Source organism: Protopterus annectens, chromosome 8.part0 (assembly GCF_019279795.1).
Source record: "Protopterus annectens isolate FY-2018-M chromosome 8.part0, PAN1.0, whole genome shotgun sequence".
NCBI lineage: Eukaryota > Metazoa > Chordata > Ceratodontiformes > Protopteridae > Protopterus > Protopterus annectens.
The window spans coordinates 736,201,050-736,218,042 of NC_056741.1; the positions used below are offsets into that span (position 1 = coordinate 736,201,050).

Consider the following 16,993-nt stretch of genomic DNA (forward strand, 5'->3'; position numbering starts at 1 on the left):
TAACTGTTCTGCACCTAAACAAAAAAGACTTTTACAGTGACTGCCCTTATGGGGAATCTGTCTCAGACAATCACATTCTCACTTTCTGAATGTCATGTGCCTACAGTAAAACAAAGCTAAAGAAAAGAGAGTCCACAATGGGGTATTTATTTGTACAAAGGTTTAGTAGACTGCACCTAGGCATATGACCTATAGATTGAAAATAAAACACTGCATTTGGACTGGTACAAAAATTGTTCTGAGGGTTTTGCGCTTGTACCTCAATTATGTACCTTAGGCTTTCAAACAGGACATACTTTTGACGTACAGCACATGGAAGGGCCCAGGCTTGGTATGCTGGTTGGACATATGGCTAACCCTGGCATGATATACCAATAGTAAGGAATACTGCAACAGTGATTAAAGAAGGACACATAATGTGTCTTAATTAATAAAAATGCTAAATGTTAAAAATAATGTTTTGAAAACGAGGAAGAAATATATGTACCATAAGCCTTGATGGGTGATGCCTGGTTGCAGAATATGAGTATAAACTTAAAACAGAAGGCAGGATTGAAAAGGATAAAATAAACACAGACAATGAAACAGGTGCTAATTCAGGCTCTAGCTTAGGGATATGGCATTACCCAGGCAATTACTTAATGAAGTAAATGACATAAGCAAGTAATGCAGATACCTACAGCGGTACTCCAACCCCTGCACTGTAGTTTAACACATCATGGAATATTCTACATTTGGCATGAAGTATAAATAGCAAATGATTCTTATTATACATATCATACTTTTTAGATGCTTATGTTTGTTTTTCAGCATAACCATTATGACTGTTCCCAGAACTACTAAATTACTACATGTTCATTTGTTTCTATAACATACCTATGTGTTCTCCACAAGTGTCACAGTACTCTGCATGCAAAGATTCGTAACAGCTGCAGCAGTACGGACGGCTCTCTTTCATGATGTACCTCTGGCCTCCCAGTGCTGTCTCACATTCAAAGCAGCAGAAATGCTTCATGTGCCAGTGTCTGCCTTCTGCCTCTGTGCACTCATCTGCAAAGATGATCTAAGAATGAAAAAAATATATATGCAAAGATGATATTAGACAGTCCTTCATTATTACAGCATTCTGTTACAGCACTGCACAAAATAACATGTCCAGAAGGTAATCTGGCCACAACCGGCACCCACTGGCTATGTCTAATAACTAATCTTGTGAGCCTACAACTTAAGTAATGGCAGAATTTGTTTTCACCAAACACTAACTGCATTATTCCCTGCAAGTATCCTGTGCTTGTACAAGTGAAAAAAAAATCAAGGTCCATTTGTGCACATTTCATATAGACCTTGGGATGGTTTACTATTGTTTATTAGAATGGAAAAACATTTTCCGGTCAAATAAATGAATGGTAATACCGAAAGTAAAAAAAAATACCTTTCACAATGTCGAACCAAATGCTCAATGCATTTGACTTGACATTGTTGTCAAAACCACCACATGATAGCCGTATAGGAGCTGATGTAATTCAAACTCCTATACAGCTATTACGTTTTTTCAGGGGGGGCAAGCCACCTTGCACCCCCCACACCTCCCTACTTATATATTCTAACTCTGAGATCGCACTACAGTGGGGATGTGGATGAATTTCCACTCCCCACTGTACTGCAATCTCCATGCAGATAGTCGATTTCCACTTATGCGAATGCAGTTGTGCATTTGCATAAGTGGAGTCGACTATCTGGTGCAAAAGTGCTTGTGCGTTCGACATTCTGTTTTTCGGCACATTGCAGCCGATAGAATGTCATTCGCACAAACAATAGTAAACCCCTTGGGATAGGTATTTAGTTTTCTGATTGCCCTATCCAGTCAGAGCTTGTGTTTTGCAGTACTAATGAGACTCCACTGCTAGCCAATTGCATTTTTTTGTACCTTTGTGTTTCACATCTGTGGCAGCAGCACAGGAGGACACCTGGAATGGATACAGTTCTTTGACTGCTGGGTGAAAGTGGTTGAAGAAGAGGTGGTTCTGTGCTTTTACATTACCAGACAAAAAAGGGAAGTAAATAGTGTGGGAAGAAATAGCCAGGGAATTGTTATGGCTAGGCTTGTATAGGTCCTAGGGCTGATAGCCTAGTACCAACTTAGGAACCTATAAAACTTTTACTGAAGGATGAGGGCAGGTGGATGGGGGGGGGGGGTTGCAGTTGCTGTACTATGCCTGTATACAAAACAAAATACAATATACAACTAAAAATAAATGCATAGGCATGCAGGCCAGATGGACCAGGGTGCCAACAACAAAATATGGATACCATTCCACTGTCACAAAAGTGGAGACATTATGTGCAAAATCTGCTTTACCATACTAGCAGAGGTGCAAAACAAATTGGTAAAAACAAAAAGATGATGTAATGGAAGTTGTAGTCCAAAAGTTAATTTTTTTCTAAAGCAAAAACTGAACTGTTCTTGGAGTCTGTCAACACAAGAGCTCATCCAAGTCTGCATCCTCTTTAGAAATGGGAATTTACAGGACCGCTCGTAGGATAGCCAGCACCTAGATCGCTTTCATGACTCAAAGAAATAAGGGTCTCTATTTTTGTGACTCATTAAAACCCTAAGCACTACACTGAAACAGTTTTAATTTTTGCAGAGTATCTTTATATTTACTTCCTATGGCAGCTGATATTCTGGCTTACCTCATCACAGGCTTGACAACGTGGTTTTAATTGTTCTGCATGATGTCTTCCACAGTAGATCTTCCGGTCTTGATAAAAGTAGATCAGATCCACCAAAAGTTCACTGCAGACTGCACATACAAAGCACTGGGGATGCCAGGATACTCCGTGTCCTGCTCGGCTTGCAAAAACTGCAATGTCTCCCCCTCGTATCTGTTTACCACACTAGGAAAAAGCACAAAAGGCAATCATACAAAATATACAAGTAATTCCCCCCATACACTATATTGCAATACTACTTTGAAAATTAGGACCACTAATATAGTCACAACATGTTACATGATGCCTAAGAAGTCATGCTTCAGGTTCACATTGACAGGAGCTGGAGTTTAATGCATCATGGAATAGATTAACATTCAGAAAATGCAGATAAGAAGGACAAGTATATGATAGGATACAGTTTTTTAATACGTCTAATATTTATGAACCAGATGCCAACTGACATAGATATTGCAATGTAGTTAGCTTTGACAGTAACTGTGGTCTTCTGATTCATTCTATAAAAAAGGGCAAAGGTCTGGTTATCCCAACAGCTGTCATATGGAAAGAAACTGAAACTGTGAAGGCAACTTACCACAGTTGTAGATGTTTGAGTGTGCTCATTGATGTAGTCATTTCTATAAGGGGATCTCTGCTACTGGCTGAGAGGGACATGGAGAATTTAGACCATCCTGAGAGAGACAGAAAATGGAGAGGAAGGGTACAAGGGTGCACGTCTGAAGAGGAAGGTGCATATGGGTTCATTCCCCAGCTCCTCCTGATCCTTGTGACAAGGGTGCAAGTCTGAAGAGGAAGGTGCATATGGGTTCATTCCCCAGCTCCTCCTGATCCTTGTGACAAGGGTGCAAGTCTGAAGAGGAAGGTGTATATGGGTACACTACCCAGCTCCTCCTGATCCTTGTGACAAGGGTGCAAGTCTGAAGAGGAAGGTGCATATGGGTTCATTCCCCAGCTCCTCCTGATCCTTGTGACAAGGGTGCACGTCTGAAGAGGAAGGTGCATATGGGTTCATTCCCCAGCTCCTCCTGATCCTTGTGACAAGGGTGCAAGTCTGAAGAGGAAGGTGTATATGGGTACCCTACCCAGCTTCTCCTGATCCTTGTGACAAGGGTGCAAGTCTGAAGAGGAAGGTGTATATGGGTACACTACCCAGCTCCTCCTGATCCTTGTGACAAGGGTGCAAGTCTGAAGAGGAAGATGTATATGGGTACACTACCCAGCTCCTCCTGATCCTTGTGACAAGGGTGCAAGTCTGAAGAGGAAGATGTATATGGGTACACTCCCCAGCTCCTCCTGATCCTTGTGACAAGGGTGTACGTCAGAAGGGGAAGGTGTATATGGGTACACTACCCAGCTCCTCCTGATCCTTGTGACATGGGTGCAAGTCTGAAGAGGAAGGTGTATATGGGTACACTCCCCAGTTCCTCCTGATCCTTGTGACAAGGGTGCAAGTCTGAAGAGGAAGGTGTATATGGGTACACTACCCAGCTCCTCCTGATCCTTGTAACAAGGGTGCAAGTCTGAAGAGGAAGGTGTATATGGGTACACTCCCCAGCTCCTCCTGATCATTGTGACAAGGGTGCAAGTCGGAATGGGGAAGGTGTACATGGGTACACTCCCCAGCTTCTCCTGATCCTTGTAACAAGGATGCAAGTCTGAAGAGGAAGGTCAATATGGGTACACTCCCCAGCTTATCCTAATCCTTGTAACAAGGGTGCAAGTCTGAAGAGGAAGGTGAATATGGGTACAATACCCAGCTCCTCCTGATCCTTGTGACAAGGGTGTAAGTCAGAAGGGGAATATGTATATTGATACACTCCCCAGCTTCTCCTGATCCTTGTAACGAGGGTGCAAGTCTGAAGAGGAAAGTGTACATGGGTACACTACCCAGCTCCTCCTGATCCTTGTGACAAGGGTGCAAGTCTGAATGGGAATGTGTATATGGCTATACTACTTGGCTCCTCATGATTCTTGTGACAAGGGTGCAAGTCTGAAGGGAAGGTTTACATGGGTACAACCTCAGCCCCTCCTGATCCTTCAGATTTTTAGTACATTCTCAGTGAAAAGGTGATCAAAAGGTAACAGAGTTATATCTTTCATGCTGCTAGTCTGAGTGTGAACAGTTCGGAGTGTACTAGCCCCAACCCCCCCACAATGCACCAGGACATTTGCATGCTAAGGCGGCAGTAGGGTTTTCTTCTTTGTTATCTGAAACCAATGAAGAATAAGTGGTACTTGGGCCAGAATGTGACAATTAGAAAACTGTCTGGCCTCTCCTACTTTGACGTTTGAACTACACTGTGGCCAATGTTACAGGAGGCATCGCATAGAGAAACAGACCCATCCAATCTTGGGAGTAGACATCCCCATCCATACATGTGTGTTTGGTGCTCTGGAGTAGGATTTCCTCAGCCATCTGTTGTTCAGTGAAGGAAAGAGATCTATACCAGGTGTACTCTCCCTGTTAGTGAGGTCCAAGAATGTATCCCTGTATTGACTAATGCAGACCTGTTAAGGTACTTAATTTCTGGTCCACCATATAATTGTCCTTTATTGTTATATAAGTAGCCTTCAGGAACAGTCTAAATTTCAGGGCCTGTTCCCAACCCTGCAAAGACAGTCTGCAGAGGTGAAAAAACATGTTCCCCTTGTTTATGTGCCACATAACTGTGGTGTTGTCCTACAATATTCAGTATCCCAGGTTTCCAGAACATCTTGAACGCTTTGACAGGTTGAATGACAGCCATTATCTCTGTTATGTTTATGTGCAGATTCTTCTCCCTGAGATTCTAGATGCCCCACACTTTGAAGTCCACAGATGGTGCAGTTCATGCCATGTCCGAGGCTGCCATTGTTACTCTGATTTGAGGAAGACAGTCTGAAGGGCATGTCCTCAATCATTTGCTTTCTTGTACCCATTATTCCATCTGTCTCCTTAGTCAGATTAGGGCTGGAATCACATACTTCAGGTACTGAAATTCCCAATTGCAGGTATTCCTTAAGAACCACTGAAACTTCCTTATGTGCATTCTGGCTAGGAACACCCTCAATATGGTGGATACCATGTGGTTTCCAATGTTAAGTCTCTGGCCATTCCCACAAGTGTCACTAGCATGTCCTGAAAGCAGACAACAAGGGACTCTACATTTTAACTCTGTGATAGGTAGGATAGGCTGAACTGGTGTCCAGAAGGGCCTACAGAAAAACCTTTGTTCTGGCTGAGCATCAATTCAATTTCTGGTAATTCAGAGAAAAGCACAGTATGCAGAGGCACTTTATGGTGCATTTTAGTGCCCTCTGTGTCTCCTCCAGAGTATGTACTCCAGTGACCTCTGGGTCACCTCCTGGGTCTCTGCCTGAATCAGGCAATCATCTAGGTAACTGTAGACATGGATGCCCTTAGGCTACAGTGTGGTACCACTGCTGCCAAACATTTTTAGAAGCTCCAGCAGAGTAAGCAAATCAGCGGCGAGAGCATAAAGTGGAAATGATGACCTTCCACCACAAACCTCAGGTGCTGTCTGTTGTTCCTTTTGAAATAGCTGGAACTTGAATACAAACCAGTTTCTGCCCATCACTATGATGTGGTCTTCCAGCATAGCTTTCATTCTACTGAGATGAATGTGGTAGTAAAAAGTAAAGCATCTGGTGACACTATATATGTAGAGGAGGATCTTATCAGGAAGGATGAAATAAAAGATGGACTATAAGCTCACAGAAGCAATCATTTGTCTCCATGAATCAATTTAATTTCCTTGGCTAACATATCAAACTCCCTAAACCTAAAAGCAAGGGTGGAAATCTCAAGAGATTGTGCACACAGAGTCATTCTGCAATGTGTGTCACATCCTACTTTGTGCCTTTTACAAGACTCTTCCATTCTACACCAAGAAAGTGATAGGCTGACCATTAAACCTTTTGACTAGATGTTTAATAAGTGGTGGTGTATTGCATTTTAAAATGTATTCGGCACGACTCCAAATGTGCTGACATGGGATAAAGAGAATACACTGAACAGTAAATGCAGAATTAAGCCAACATGAGAGAACTTTCAACAGGTAAAGTCAGCACAGCCCTAAAGAAATGTTTCAAATCAAACATTTTAACGGTGCCTAAATAGTTGATATCCTCTGTTATGTACTAACAGGACCTGACAGTGTAAGTTTTAGCATGTAGATATGTCTATTTTTTTTTCACATCAATGAAGATTTATCAGGCATCTTTTTTAACTTTATAATTCAAGCCTGAATAGCACAGGAATACAACTTTGTCTAGTGTGGATTATGCAGGCAGCAAGAAGAACAGGGCCAAGCAGATTTCTCTTTTCTCAACAATAGTCCTTAGTTCATCCTATGCGATGACTAGGCACTCAGGCCAGCCGAGATGTAATCTCTCCAGCTGGTCCAATGGCTGCAGAAGGGCATTCTTCCATTGACCTCGGTTTGGTGCACCTTCATTAAGAGATGCCCAGGGGGACAGCATGCCCATTAGGTGCCCCAACCACCCCAACTGACGCCAGATCATTCAATGAAGATCTTCATCTTGTGATTCTGCTATCATTTCAATTATATATTTTATTAAATGCACTGAATATGATAAAAAAAACTGTGAGTGAGGTTATTCTATTTAAAATTTATTATTATTATTGTTATTATTAAGCCTACTTAAAATTCTAAAATGCAATTATGTACAGCAAGAAACCAATTGCAAGGGTATAGCTACAGATGCCACTGCACAATAAATGAACAAAGAGACAAGCCACTGGGATAATAGTGTGACATAATACTGACAGAAAATGGGAATGTGGACCTTGCATGGTGCCCATAATCGTGCTTTACGGAAAGGCTTATGGTACCTACTGTTCGTAATATGTTTCTTAGCAGAATTACTCTAGCATTGAGAATTGGCACAGCATATACTTTCACCCTGACTGGAGAACAAATGCAGGATGCTGATATACAGGTAAAGTCTGGTAAAAAAAAACAAAAAAAAAACCTGCTGTTTCACGGCAGCATTTTAAGACGCTGTGAAGCTTGAAAAAAAGTATATATACTGCCACAATTTTTAAGCTCACTAAGTGTGGCTTTGCTATTTAGCAAGTGTAAAATTTGAAAAAAGTAAATAAAGAAAAGAAAAAGTAGTGTGTGTGTGTGTATCTGTGTGCGTGTGTGTGTGTGTGTGTGTGTGTGTGTGTGTGTGTGTGTGTGTGTGTGTGCCTGCATGTGTGCACATATCTATATGTATGTGTATGAGCCTGTTATATGCATTTTAGTGAGTGAGTGCATGCACACATGTGTGTGTGTGTGTGTGTGTGTGTGTGTGTGTGTGTGTGTGTGTGTGTGTTCATATGTAGACATTAAATACCTAAATAACTAAATAAAATAATGCCCTCCAGGGTGGGCATTGGAATTAATGCGTTTTCAAGACTGATAAGGTCCTCCGCCTCTGGTATCGATTGATACAACACCCCTGAATGTGCTTCATTTCATAATGTCCACCCTATCAGGTGTTACTGCTTGCTGAGAGACCTGAAGGTGCAATTGTTTCACCCTATCCCCCAAAATATTCTGGCAATGTATACACTAAGTCATCACTTCAAAATAACCAAAACAATGGCACTGCTACACAAATGCTGGTAGGTTTTACAGAGTACTCAAAATTCTCCCTCCCTGGTTTGTCTTAGAAACATATCAATGTTTAATTTAGCAAAGTCAAATATTTTTGCTCAACTTCCTGCAAAAAGGTTTACAGAATGAGGGGTATAAAGTTCAAGTATTATAGGGAATGCTTGTTTAATCCTGTCCTGCTTGTCTAATCCTGTCCTATAATAGTATAGTAATGTGAGCATCACCATCTAAGGAAGTACAGCACATAGCTTACTAAATGTGTTTCATCAATAAACTGATGTAAACCACATACAGAGTCACCTAACAGCACACAAGAGCTGACTCTTGTGAAACTACTCAGGTATGATTGCTTTCATGTTGGGACTGTTCTAATGAAAACACAGTCATAGACTCAAATTGTGGACCTAGAATTAAGTAAGGGCAAAATGAACTGCCATAAAAATCAATTCTGCGACTCAACTAATTTCAGAAACTGTTACTTTCCATTCCACTCAGCACATCTTGATAAGGTAGCAGTGATGAGAAGAAACATACATACTGCAAACCAGTAATACAGCCAAAGAGTTTTGGTTTCAAGAGTTTGCATTCAATAAGGCAAAGTTTTAAAAAGGCAACTTTATGCAGAGGTTTACTTATGTAAAAGCAGAAGTTTAACAAATGAGTAAAATTAAAGACCCGTGTCAGAACCATGGCCTTAAGCTCAATGCCAAAAAATGTGTTGCCATCCCCTTTGGGAAAACCCCAGTTCCCATGAGTTACCACATCGATGGTAGTTCACTGAACACAGAAGGTGTTATGAGAGATCTGGGAACACAGGTTGGCAGCAACCTCTCTTTTGACCACCACATTGACACTGTGGTCAGAAAGTCCTTCTATGTGGCACATCTCGTTACTAAGGGTTTTGCATCCAGGAAGAAAGAGGTCATTGTCTCCCTCTACTCTTCCCATATTAGGCCAGTCATCAAGTACAATGCCCCATTTGGCAGGTACCTCACTAGACACCTGCAACAACTGGAAAGGCCATAAAAGTACCTCATAAAGAGGATCCTAGGCCTTAAACACTTGTCCTATATGGACAGACTCAAAAACTCCAACTAGTCTCTGTCTCATATCACCTACTTAGAGGTGATCTCTGCTCGACTTACAAAGCCATGTCTGACCCAGGTCTGTTAGAAATGCTGCATCTAAAGAAATCCCAATCCTTCCGCACTACACACTCCAAAGACCTCAACCTCATTATCACAATCAACAGAATGTGCTGGAGGGACAGGTTCATAACACAGAGACTGCTAACGCTATGGAATAGACTTCCCATACATGTCAAACAGAGCACCTCACTGGCCCTCTTCAAGAGAAATATTGATGAGTGGATGGGAAATAGAAAATTCACCCCAGGGATCACTCATGGCTCTACTTGACAGAGGCACTGGGAACTAAGGTCGGGTGGCACAATGTCAGGGTAATCCTATGGGCTAGGCTTGTAAAGGCTCCAGGGCCATTAGCCTAGAACACACATATAAACCTATAAATGCAAACACCTCAGTTTGATTCCTTGAGTTCCTGTATTCTAAAGTATGAGAAAATCACTACTTTACCTTTTAGGTGGAGTTGCATTTTGAGCTTGTTGCATACTCCTTCTCATTCTCAGATAAATACATATATCAAATACTAACAAAATATTTTATTCAGCTCTTGGTGTGTTATCATGAGAGACTGCATAGTGTTACTTAAATTGTAGGGTGCAAAAACTACAGTACCACTTAACGGTAATTGCTTTTCACAATCTGTTCCGAATCTCCATCATACTTCTCAACTGTCCAGATTTTTAGTCTGTTCCTCAAAAAATTTGTGGTTTTCTGGCAATTCACAGAGGACTGAAGTCAATAAACAAAGACATACATTTGAGTTTCAGACTTCACCGCCTTCGGAAAATACATGCAAACACACATCCTGTTATTCTAGCAACTTTCTAGGTTTAAGAGCAATATTTAAAATATGCCCCTATTTTTGGGCCTTTGTCCACCCATCATTTTAAGCTATGTCCAGATTTTGTGGGCTAAGAAGAAGAGAGGTATGATCTCCATTAATGTTAATGCAGATCTACTTCTGAACCATTCGGGAGTGTAGAGACCTTACACATCACACATACAAAGAATCAGACAAATGTTAACATTTTCTTACTGGAGTGAAATTAACCATAGTTATATTTGTTATTCAGCATTTGCTAGGATGTTGACTTTTGCATAAGATTTATTTAGACCGTCACAATGCACAGTGCCATTTCAGTCAATCACCAATACTTACACAACAAGCTGCTACAAAATGGTAAGAGTAAAGCCGCAGAGAGAAAAACAACCAGGAAAATAAAAAACAATGTGAAGTCAAAGTGATTCACAGCTGCAGTGAAGCTCAGAACCTTGTCACACATGATGGAGTACAAAACTGGAGACATCTTAATTATCAGAGAAATTGATGCAGGACAGAGAACAAAGTGCTGGAGGTGAAAAACTAAACACACACACACACACACACACACACACACACACACACACACACACACACACACATCTATGTCAGTTCACGGCCCCAAAAGAAGGGTTACTTTCAGCTACATGACGTACTGCCCGGAGTAAATGCCACTTCTCCTTCAAGGAGGACATTTATGATAGCATGTTCACTGATAAAATTAACTGTTAGATTAAAACTGCTAAACAGCTGGAAAACATATTTTAGATATCACAAATAAAAAGAAAAATCTAAAGAAGTCTAAAGAAAGAAAACAAGAAATCACATACAATGTGATATACTAAGATTTGGTGTTCAGATGTGTGGCAGCTCCAGACATCTGAAAAGTGGACCAGGCTGCTACACAGAAAGTGACTGCACATCATTACACTCTTTATAGGTAATAAAGTGCAACTTTTGGGTACACGTGGTCTTGTGTTTTCATTTGTGAACTTCTGAGCCACTGTCTGACACATTCCACACCTCAGACTTTCCTCATACTTAAAATAGGAGAGTGGATCTCACAAAAACAGCTAAACAAATATAATGTTACAACCAGCTGGAAAAGGCAATACCACTTGTGGAAAAATATGCACGTACTACCTCCCTGAAAAAGTAATGGAGAGTAACCTTACTCAAGCCTTTGTAGAAAATGATCAGTGGGAAAGATATGTCAGTAATCACTATCTCAAGATTAAGCTATATTAACTCTGTAATGTTCTTACTAGTGGAGAATTTGGTATTTGGCTCCAAGAGTACTATTTTAAATAGTTTTGACTGATGCTTTAACAATAATAATTAGGGACCACTAGTAGTACTTCATTCTTGTTTCTTGGTTCCAGGTACATTGTTACTATTACCTGTTATAACACCTTGATTAACATATTATGATACATTTACAGCTATAGCTACTACCTTTTTCCAGGTCTTACTCCTTCCCTGACATTCAAAGCCCAACTTTAACTAAATCTCCTCCCTTCCCCATCACACACCTCATCAATTCCTTTGTCAAGCCTCTGATACTATGCATGTTATGTTTATACTAGGTACACAAACTTCTTCTATTTTCAGTTAGTATACTGTGTTCTTTATGGTCCATAATACCATGACCCCCCATTAATATTCCAAAACATGCACGCTGATTGGTCAGCGTGCACATTGTAAATCGACTTATACAAATGAAAAAAGGTCCGGTCGCCCAGACTTTTTCCATTAGTACAAGTCTTTTTTAAAACACTGTCTCGCTATGTTAAAGGAGTTTAACATAGCACGACAGGTTTAAAAAAAGCAACGGAGATCTCCGTTGCTTTTTTTAAAGCTGTCTCACTATGTTAAACTCCTTTAACATAGCGAGACAGTGTGTAAAAAGCAAAGGAGATCTTGCTTTCTCCGTTGCTTTTTTTTTAAACCTGTCTCACTATGTTAAATGGGTTTAACATAGCGAGACAGCTTTAAAATAAGCAACGGAGATCTCTGTTGCTTATTTTAAAGCTGTCTTGCACCCATTTAACATAGCAAAATAGTTTGTAAAAAGCAATGGAGATCTTGCTTTCTCTGCTACTTTTTTCAAAACTGTCTCGCTATGTTAAATGGGTTTAACATAGCGAGACAGCTTTAAAATAAGCAACGGAGATTCTCCGTTGCTTTTTTAAAGCTGTCTCGCTACGTTAAACCCATTTAACATAGCAAAACAGTAAAAAGCAATGGAGACCTTGCTTTCTCCATTGCTTTTGCCCACAGCTCTGATGTATGCGCAGTACATCAGAACTGTCGCAGAATACCAGACAGTCTGCTGCGGAAGGGCAGCAAGGAGGCATTATACAATGCCATTATTTAAGAAAAGTAATTATTTTTTTTCTTAAATAATGTCATTGTATAATAGCAATAACCCACTTCTTGGTGTGGTTAATGTTGGATTTACCCATGGTTGGCTTTGTTTGGCCACTCGGGCTTCGCCCTCGTGACCAAACCACGACAACCGTGGGTAAATCCAGCATTACCCACACCCAGGCGTGGGTTATTGCTATAATATCTCATCCTATTTTATTCTGTTTCTAAAGCTTCAAAAGTTTCATGTTGCTTATGCTGCATTGCTTTTTCAGTACAAATATTTGATAACATCAGTGATCTACCTCCTACCCACCATGCTCAGTTTTACTTTGTTTAATTCCTAAATTATCAATAAATGTAGAAAAAAGTCAACATTCTACTCACTGTTGTACCTCTTTTTGCTTCCACTGACTGTGCTTCGCTAAGCTTATTCTGTAAAACATTAACAATTCAGTTTCCATTATCTTTACAATTTTGCTCCTGTAATTATTTTTTTTTTGTATTTCAGCCTGTAGTAATTACTGTATCATACAAGCAACTGTACTATGTTGTGTGGTAACTGCAATTTTTTGCTGCCTTCCAGTGTTATAGCATAGATAATGCCTAATGCCTGAAAAGGATCCACAGACCAGGGAGCCTAACTGGTTAACAAATGTGTAAATAGAAATATGCACTTAATGTAAATTGAGTCAGTGTTAACATATTGACATGAGGCACTTAGGGGTGGATAGGAAATGCAGTTTCTTGCTACAAGAAATTACTTTGAGACTTGTAACTTCTTACTGCATGGTGTTCCAGCTCAGATGTGCAATGATGAAAGGCCTTTATGGCTGAAAACATCTGTTGGGGCATGCCCTCGGTAGTTATAAGCAGGGGATACTTACCCAAGTATCACCACCAGAACTACCATCCCCACTTATGATCCCTCTCCTCTCCCCAGGATAGACGAGCCAGTAAGATATCGCTGCCTTTCCTGATCTTATCTGCATGTCTGTTCCTGTAGTGAAAGAATATGGAGATCCTTTCATCAGATCTCACGCTTGTGCACTAAAGATACTTGGGCCTCTTGCGTCCTTGTGCTGGGATGTCTTACAGGGAGAAATACTCTAGTGATGTAATCTAAAACTGCCAAAGTGTGACATCTGTCGTGGGTCCCTAGGTACCAGCAAAATGCCTTACTTTAGACGCAATTTCTGCTATGGCATTTGTAAGGGTAAAGAATACAATTTTAATTTCTGCACATCAAAGGAGTAAAGAAAAAAGAAGAAATAACATCACAATGGTGAGGGGGCAGACTAAGCAATGTCTCATCAGTGCCCATGGCTTTAGGCCATTGTAAGATTGCCTGGGTGCTATATGCCTCATTCTTCCTACCCACTTAGTTTCCTAATTACTAATGTATTGGTTTTCACTACCTTTCTATATGTGCAATCCTTTTTGTGAGATTTTCTAGTTTCGAGACAGCTGGTTGAAGGCTCACGTGTTAAGAAAAGGGCAGATATCTGTTGGCGCAGTGCTAGAAGTTTTCTATTTTTTTTTTTTACGGGACAAAGAGAAAATGGCCTTTTTTGTTAAAAGTCAAGCAGTGCTCACAACAACAAACTAAGTAATTCTCCCCAAGCAAAACAAGCACTGCTAATATTTTTTCTTATGTGGAATTTGTCATCTGTAGACACACTAATTTCTAATAATTCATGCAGCAACAAAGGAAATGAAGATGGTACAGACTGTTCTTCCTTTCAGATGGAGCAAGAGAGGAATTCAGTCCATTCTGGAGACACCTGATCTGGAGGTTAGACGACATCCACTTGTGGCCAATTTTCATGCACAAAGGATACTGTAGCAGTGATTTTTATTAAGAATTTTAAAAAGATCTTACTACTTGCAGGCAAAACTAATTTTTTTAGTGTAATATGTATTAGGTAAAATCCTTCCAGTGAAATACATTTACGTGAAATGTGTTTCAAAGAATTAAGGAAGATCTACTGTGGGAATACTACCATAATGTACTTAAATGGTTAAGAACAGTGGCACCTATGTCTCTGATACAGACAGGTAACCTGCAAATGGTTCATCTCTCAGGCCTGTGCTTATACTTATCCAGGGTATCGGAGCTCATCAGAGATTTGGGATGCATGGCTAGGCTTAAAAAGGCCCCTCTGGTCATTAGCCTAGTAAACACCTATGAACAGGCAGCAGAATCTAATTGAGGTTGGGTGTTTTAAATATCCTATTGGAATAGATTTGGGGTAACTTCTTACTGCATACTGTGCAGTTTTGAACAAATTTTACTAGTATGCAGACTTACCAGATCACATGTACTGCAGAACTTCATCAATTATCAAAATAAAAACAAGTTCTCAGATACCAAAAAAAAATAATAATAATAATCTGTGTCATGCAGAGGTGCAGACCGAAAAGGAATTTCAGTAAAAAAATAATAGTGTAAAAAAATGCATACTCCAGTTTGTCCTTATACTTTCAAAGGTTTCAGTAAGTGACACCTTTCCAGCATTCTCACAGTAAAATCTGAAGCTGAAGAGATAATATTTTGTTTGAAAAGCATTGATGAAGTTTCTTTGATACACCCACAGATGATTACATTTAGGCCTGAAAAATCTGTTGCTACCTAAGGAGTCCCTTGACAGGTTTCAAGCAGCAGGTCTAAGTTAAAAAAAATATACATAATATATATATCACATTGAATATGCAGACAGCAGGTAGAGCTTACAGAGGTCTGCATCTGTACAAAGAAACAACATATGCACTAGAAACTTTTATCTGTAGATACCCTGGTTATAAAAATTTTGTAAAGTTCTTTTTTTTTAATGACTAAGTACAGGTCTGTGAGAATACTCATCATAACAGCACAGCAGATGTTTGAACAGGACAACTGTTTCAGTGGTATTCATGAAATATAGAAAGACATCTGCTCAGCTAGTCTGACTGTCAGAAAATCACAGACATCTTGACAACATAATACTGTTCCTAACCATGCATCCCTGCAATGAGGAAATCCAGGATAAAAGGGTCAGGTAATTTGTTCCATCTATTTTTTAATTTATGGGTGAGATGCACTTTTAAAGGAGCAGCTCCCTAAATGTATGGGTGATATGCACTTTTAAATGAACAGCTCCCTAAATTTATGGTGATATGCACTTTTAAAGGAACAGCTCCCTAAATTTATGGGTGATATGCACTTTTAAAGTAACAGCTCCCTAAATGTATGGGTGATGTGCACTTTTAAAGGAACAGCTCCCTAAATGTATGGGTGATATGCACTTTTAAAGGAACAGCTCCCTAACTTTATGGGTGATATGCACTTTTAAAGGAACAGCTCCCTAAATGTATGGGTGATATGCACTTTTAAAGGAACAGCTCCCTAAATGTACGGGTGATGCGCACTTTTAAAGGAGCAGCTCCCTATTTCTGTTTTTTTACCCTAATAAAAGACTTCCTTGGCCTATGTTGAAAAGGGGTTCCATGCCCAGTCAGTCTTTTCCAGTAAATGAATGAAAATAAATAAACAAACCAACCTGTATCCACCGAGCAGCACAAATTACAGATTACCAAATAGACAACAGTGGCTGATAATAATCTCAGTTTGTTCTACCTCACCTACTACATATTGCTGACATAGAATCAAGAAAGTCAAAAGTGGGAGAGGTAGGTACAAGCTAGTACTGCAACAGCAGCTCTACTCAAACATCTGCTGTTATGATGGATGCACCTGCATAACTGTACAACTTCCTATGTAGACTACAGCTGTAGCACCATTCATGAGTGGATTTTCTGCATATGGAGTTTTGTCAGGGGTACCAAGCAGATGATGAACATCACAAACTCAAGAGCTCTGAAGAACTCTCTTGCCATCACTGTCATCCTCTGAGACTGATGCAAGCAATATAGGGAAGTCACTCAAGGTCCTGGCTAAAGCTGTACCCAGGTGTTTCCCAGAAATATCTTAGATGTACAGGTTATGAGACTGAAGTTATGGAGATTCACTGAGAATCCCACATTTTGGAGGCCATTGAGGGCAAGGTGTAGTTTTCTCTACAGTCCACCCTTGGTATGAGCAAGTGGTCATCCAGGTACAGGTTGATGGATGCACTCTGTTCATAGAAATGCTACCACTGGGGCCATGCATTTCAAGAACACCCTGAGAGTAGTGGGCAACCCAAATGGAGAGGACATAAGATGAAAGAAGATGTTCTCTGTCCTGATCCTGAGAAATCTTCTGTGCCTCCTGCAGATAGGGACATGCAGATAAGTGTCTGAGGTCCAGTGTGAGCACAAAG

The 16,993-nt window shown here is 40.3% G+C and overlaps 1 protein-coding gene across 2 annotated transcripts in view; it reads right to left on the reverse strand.

The window, feature by feature from the left end:
- Positions 1 to 16,993, reverse strand: part of PRICKLE3 (prickle planar cell polarity protein 3) — a 1,188,758-nt gene that overhangs the window by 101,517 nt on the left and 1,070,248 nt on the right. For both annotated transcript variants that reach the window (XM_044080198.1, XM_044080197.1), the window contains 2 exons: positions 2,695 to 2,898; positions 877 to 1,063 (listed from right to left, as the gene is read on the reverse strand). In XM_044080198.1, the coding sequence (XP_043936133.1) occupies positions 877 to 1,063; positions 2,695 to 2,898 (391 nt within the window). The remainder of the gene's footprint in view (positions 1 to 876; positions 1,064 to 2,694; positions 2,899 to 16,993) is intronic.